The 6,403-nt window shown below is 43.7% G+C and overlaps 1 protein-coding gene across 2 annotated transcripts in view; it reads right to left on the bottom strand.

Annotated features, from left to right (window-relative positions):
• The window catches only part of LOC134459333 (myosin-IIIb), a 60,074-nt gene that overhangs the window by 16,755 nt on the left and 36,916 nt on the right, over positions 1 to 6,403 (bottom strand). For both annotated transcript variants that reach the window (XM_063211654.1, XM_063211653.1), the window contains exons 16-21: positions 6,202 to 6,245; positions 5,602 to 5,667; positions 4,831 to 4,950; positions 2,437 to 2,522; positions 2,192 to 2,239; positions 1,076 to 1,123 (exon numbers count right to left, since the gene is read on the bottom strand). In XM_063211654.1, coding sequence (XP_063067724.1) covers positions 1,076 to 1,123; positions 2,192 to 2,239; positions 2,437 to 2,522; positions 4,831 to 4,950; positions 5,602 to 5,667; positions 6,202 to 6,245 — 412 coding nt within the window. The remainder of the gene's footprint in view (positions 1 to 1,075; positions 1,124 to 2,191; positions 2,240 to 2,436; positions 2,523 to 4,830; positions 4,951 to 5,601; positions 5,668 to 6,201; positions 6,246 to 6,403) is intronic.

Below are 6,403 nucleotides of genomic sequence, written 5' to 3' on the forward strand. Positions count from 1 at the left end.
TGTGTAGGATCATTCACATACCCCCTCAATGGAAAATGTTGAGTTTTATATGCTCAACTCAGTACTGCGAAGTGTGTTTGACCACATTACTCTAGTCCAGCAACTATTACTTGGACATGAGAAAAGTGAAAGCGAAAGCCCATTGGGAAACTCCAACTCCCATTGTCATTGTGACACAGCACTCCACAGCACACAAGTGAACACTGCACACAACGAAATTGCATTTATGCCTCACCCGTGCAAGGGGGCAGCCCTCAGTGGCGCCCCATGGGGAGCAGTGCGGTGGGACGGTACCATGCTCAGGGTACCTCAGTCATGGAGGAGGATGGGGGAGAGCACTGGTTGATTACTCCCCCCACCAACCTGGCGGGTCGGGAGTCGAACCGGCAACCTCTGGGATGCAAGTCTGACGCCCTAACCGCTCACCCATGACTGCCCCATGATGATGCCCTATGAGGGGGGGGGGGGGGGGGGAGACATTGGTTTCAGATCAAAACTGGGGGGTTGCTAAAGAACTCTGTACCATATGCATGGGGACCCAGGTTCGAGTCTGGCCTGGGTCATGTCCCAATCCTACCCAATCTCTCTCCCACTAATTTCCTGTCTCCATATTTGATTGTCCCGTCTCAATGAAGACCAATATACCCAAAAGCAAATATATACGTATAAACCAAAAACCAGTGAGCGCAATCAGTGACATATGTACTTTCAGCATTAAGTTCCCTCTTTTCCATGTCCTCCCTTTAGGCATTCTAAATCTGAAAGTTTTCCCCATAAACCCACAAAAATGCTACTGTTTAACACATCTTGTGACTTAAAGAGATCTTATGACTTTGTTGCATCAACTAAATGTGACTCGGTTTCTTAGGGATGTTCAAAACACAGCACCAGCAGATAAAAGCAAAATGCTCCTGGGCATTAGCGACCTCAAATGTCATTCATTCATTCATTCATTCATTCATTCATTCATTCATTCATTCATTCATTCATTCATCCATTATTTGTTCTATCCGTCCATCCATCCATCCATCCGTCCATCCATCCATCCATCCAAAGGCGTTAAAACTATACTCACCCACAGGTCCAGCCCGTGAGCCTGGAGTTGTTGAGTATGTGCATGCAGCTGGAGAGGAGGGACAACAGAAGAAGGTTAGTGAGATGGCACACCACTGCCCTAGGACAGAGGTGCATTGCCAGCCACAAATGCTGACATGGTTTGATGTGCTGATTATAGTGACGTGGTGAAATCAAAGCGTCTTCAATTTCACAGCAGCATTATTGAAATTGTAGATCTGCTGATTCTGTCCTCTTCTGACAGAGACCCTAATGGAGTTAAGCCTAGGGCTTATTTTTGGGTTCTCCAGACTTCTCTGGTGGCTTTAATGGCTGGTGCAGTCTGTACAGCTGCATTGTTTTATCAAAATGAGCTGGATAAAATCAGCCAATTATCCCCACTATGACATCTGAAACAGCGCCGTTGATATGACTACTGTATTACTGTACCGTTCCCTTTCGCTCCTTTCATCTTTTAGATAATTAGTCACTACTGACTTTTCAGTGGAGTAAGAGGAACATCAAAAGCACACAAAGCAGAAGAGTTTAATGGGTCCGAATTATGATGGCAATTGCCACGGGCACTTTTCTGTGGTTAGAGGTACGTACGCTTTGTCTGAACATGAAAGTTCACTGACTATGTGGTGTATGCTAAAAGGACTCGCAGTACATTTCATTTCATTCACTGTGCAGCGTTATGCTGCACGCTGTTCCATCGGTGGAATAATAATATAATATAGAGTTGTTGAAAAGACACTGCTACGAGATTACATGGATTCTTTAGAAATACACTATGACTTGGTCGTTGCCAATCTGGTAACAGCACATTCATAACAGGGTTCACATCTTAACCAGAGAGAGAGAGAGAGAGAGCGGCCTTTTACAAATGAGCCATTTCCCAGAAGGAAAAGCAGTAAATAAATAATAAAAATGAATAAATAAATACATCTGTTTTTGTGTGTTTTCTCTCTCTGTGTGTGTGTGTGTGTGTGTGTGTGTGTGTGTGTGTGTGTGTGTGTGTGTGTGTGTGTGTGTGTGTGTGTGTGTGTGTGTGTGTGTGTGTGTGTGTGTGTGTGTGTGTGTGTGTGTGTGTGAGTGAGAGAGTGACTGTGAGTGAATGGGCGTGTGGCTGACATACCTTTCTCTGTCGTGAGGTATATTTGGCTTGAGTAGCAGGAGGCTATACCTGCCGAGACATGAAAAGAAAACCAACAGTCACAATCCCCAATCAAGCCCCGATCAGGTGGTTTCCAACTTTCACGCCTCTTGCTCTAATAATTAGCAATGTGAAATGGGTCAGAACTGCCATATCATTTCATCATCACATTAAGAATCACAAAGCATATGGTATGCGAGCGTGAATGAAGGGTAAACGCCTCTCACCTCTCTGCAAACTCTTTGAAGGTCGGCCTCCAAGAAAATCCATCTCTGCGTATTCGGATGGTTTCCAACAGGCCGTTGTACCGAAGCTGCAGTTGAAACAGTGAATTGTAGTATAATGTGTTATCAAACTTTTACATTACATTACTTACATTACATTACATACATTACTTTTACTCATTACATTACATTACATTACATTACACTCCCCTGACACTCTTTATTCACAGTGACTTTAAGTTCACTATGCGTGCAGGGCATTAAGTTGCAGTCCATGGTGTGATGTGGAGTGGTTAGGTGCCTTGCTCAGGGTCACTGTAGCCATGCATGAAGATGTAAGAAGAGGGTAGGGTGGGATTAGAACCCGCAACCCTCTGATACAAAGACGAAAAGCCCAGCTATTTGGCCACGGCTGCTATATACCCAACAAGCAAGACACAGTATGGTTTGTTTGTGGAGATGAACTTGAGGCAAACGTAAACATAACCTGCACTGGGGACTTAGTGTACTTCTCAACAACACTAGCTAGATGTATGAGCACTGTCTATGTCCATACTGTCTTAAGTCCATGTATAAGTACTGTCTATGTCTATACTGTCTATGTCCTTACCTAGATTAGTCTATGTCTGTATGGGAAAGCAAGAAATGTAATTTCAAATTCTTTGTATGACCAGTGCATGTAAAGAAATTGACAATAAAACCTACTTGACTTGACTTGACTAGAGGGCGCCCTTGCTTTTTCAGGATTTTCATTTCACAAACATCACACAAGATGGCAGTGCTGCTCCCCACTACAATTGTCAAGCACTCTGGTCAGAGACGGTCTGTAGTCTGGTGTGGAGCGGAGCCTGCATGTCATTAACCCATAGGGGTAAACCCATTCAGTTTCACATGGAAACTGGCATGTTTTGTAAAGCAATCTAAGAAATTACATTTGCAATACAATGAAGTTGAGGGGAAATCCTGGTTTGTGTTCATAGTACAGCCCTCTGAGGACTTGGAAGGCTCCTCACCCCTGGTATAAGTCTAACCTGTAAGATTGTCATCACTACAAATTTTGTGCTCAACTACAGCATAGTATCGTTTAGTGCCATAAGCACCACTTCTATCACCACAACTACCAACACCATAACAGCTCCATACTACCACTACTACCACAATAAGAATAAGAATCAATATCATAATCATCATCTTTACAATATCAACAATAATGATCATGATAATAATAATCATGCATGATTGCACAGTAGTACTTAAGTGTCAAAGGGCACATTGTTAATGCTGAACCCTTTTGCGATTCTTGCCAACTTCCTGCCCCCTGGTGCCTGGGGATGTTGATGTTGAACCCATTGGCCTGCCTCTCCTGTCTTATCTTAAATAATCAGCCATCACGGGGCTACCAGCAGGCCCTGCTCAGTTCTCACAGGCAGCCATTAGTCCCGTAAACTCTACTGCACTCTTGTTAAGTGCTTTATGTATGCTGCACACAATGTTTGAGCTCACACACGTGGAATGTGAAAACGGTACAGCAATGTAGATAAGGAGGAGGAACATGAAAAATGAACAAATAAATAAAACCCTGCACAAACCTGGCACATGATAAAGCTGCCATTGAGTAGCCTGGCTATCTTGACTGCAAGTCTCTCCCAGTCTGGACAGGAAAACCATGCTACAACATCTCAAATTCCCCCGAAAAAGGAAACCAATCAATTTTGAGTATTTTGAACAGCCCAGTGGGCTGCGTTTAAGGCAATGACACACCAGTCCATTAACAGATGAGTGAAGGAGTGGGTGGTCTAATCCAGTGTTTCTCAACCTTTTTTAGGTGAGGCAGCCTTTCAAATCATGAAAAATTCCAAGGCACCCCAAACCAACAAGCCGTAACATGGAACTGCATCCGATACCACACAAGCTTAGAAAAGTAACACATCTGGAGACGTCACACGATCTACGTTCGAAGTTGCAGCTGACAGGGGCGACCTATATTTACTTTATTGTGCGTAAATGGCAGATGAAAGATTCCACTGACTAACACTGACTTATCAATTTATACAAATATGTATTATATTACATAATTTATTCATCAGCCACGTTTCCGCGGCACCCCTGAGGGAGGCCTGCAGCACCCCAGGGTGCCCCGGCACCCCTGTTGAGAAACACTGGTCTAATCGATTGAAGCTTCAACTATTAGCATCCGGAGGCATTTCATGAACGCAAGCTAGACACCCCCTTTGCATCTCCTGTGGAGAAATGTAGATGTAGATGGTTTGCCTGGCTAGACTAAAGACTCAAAGACACTTGCAGTCACGGGAGCCAGGTTAGCTATGGAGGACACAGAGTGATTTCAATCTCCAAAAATATAAATGAGAAATAAATTCTAATAATCCTTCCACAGACCTGGTCCATGATGAAGTTGCTGTCGAGGATGCCGGGCGATTTGGTGCGGTTGGGCTTGATGCAGCGGACAAAATGAGGACTGGCGGCAAACATCTTCTCCATCAGCACACCCAGAGAATGCTGCAAAAACACATTTTACACTGATTTATAAAAGAGGAGGGCTTAAACTACAGATTATAAAAGTGATAGTGAAAAGTGAAAGCCCAACTGGGAAAACTCCAACTCCCATTGTCATTGTGACACAGCACTCCACAGCACACACGCACAACGAAAATGCATTTATACCTCACCCGTGCAAGGGGGTAGCCCCTAATGGTGCCTGAAAGGGAGCAGTGCGGAGAGACGGCACCATGCTCGGGGTACCTCAGTCATGGATGAGGATGGGGGAGAGCACTGGTTAACTACTCCCCCCACCAACCTGGCACGTCAAGAGTCAAACCGGCAACCTTTGGGCTACAAGTCTGACGCCCTCACCGCTTACTTACCCATGACTGCCCATAAAAGAGCAACACTTAAAATAAACATACACAGCAAAACAAAGAGTAACATTATCATCATTAGTATAATTTTTTTGATCATCATTTTTGATCATTTTGCATTTGTGTATAAAGGCAAACACTCTCTGAAAAGAGTCTTCCCAAGCTTGAGGATGACTTGTACGAGGTGGTAGCTTGTTCCACGACTGAGCGACAACAATGGACACCAGTTCAGACTGCACAGCGCGCCCATCTGCACCACAGGTGAGGGCAACAATACAACACTCAGTCTTACCTTGAACTGTGCCCCGACCGACTGCTTCCTGGTGGAGTTGAAGTTGTCCTCTGTGGCCTGGGCCATCTTTTAAACAGGAAAGGAAGGGCAAATGAATCTATTACGCATCCATCGCTCTCTCTCTCAGGTTACACCACCACTTTGGTCCCTGCTGGGTGCCTGCCCTCTAATCTGATGATGTTACGCTCAACTGAGGCCCACGTGCCGTGCAAGCCCTCTGAACCACACTAACATGCAGCCACTGTCTTTCTGAATTAACTTGCATGAATAAATAAATGATAACACAAATTAGATGTCGTAATTAAGCTTTGATCTACAGAATAAAACAGACATGAAATGCAACATTTCTGTCTGAATGAACTGCATGAATAAACAACACAAATATAATCTATATTATAATTTTTCAGAAATGCACATCCGCTGTTTCAATGAACTGCATACATATACTGTATAATGAACAGAAAGTATAATCTATAATCTGCAGAATAAAGCAAATCCTCGGTATCAAAGACTTGCATTTATGAATTATAAACAAATGTAATCTGTAATCTGTGGATTAATTCAGGCATGGCGCATGTCTGCCTGTGCAGTATAGCATACCTTTGCTTTTCGTGGCATCAAAGTACCCGTTCTGGAAATAGTAGCTGTAAAAAAACAAAACAAGGAAACAAGAGATATAGTACATCAGAGTTCAAGAAAGTCCTTGTGCACAAGCCTTTAGTAACACAGGTGCAGGTGTGAGGCAGGAAAAACATGGTTATACATGACCTATGAGATATACACGTATACATGTCTTAGTATG

This window comes from Engraulis encrasicolus, chromosome 12 (genome assembly GCF_034702125.1).
Source record: "Engraulis encrasicolus isolate BLACKSEA-1 chromosome 12, IST_EnEncr_1.0, whole genome shotgun sequence".
Taxonomy (NCBI): Eukaryota; Metazoa; Chordata; class Actinopteri; order Clupeiformes; family Engraulidae; genus Engraulis; species Engraulis encrasicolus.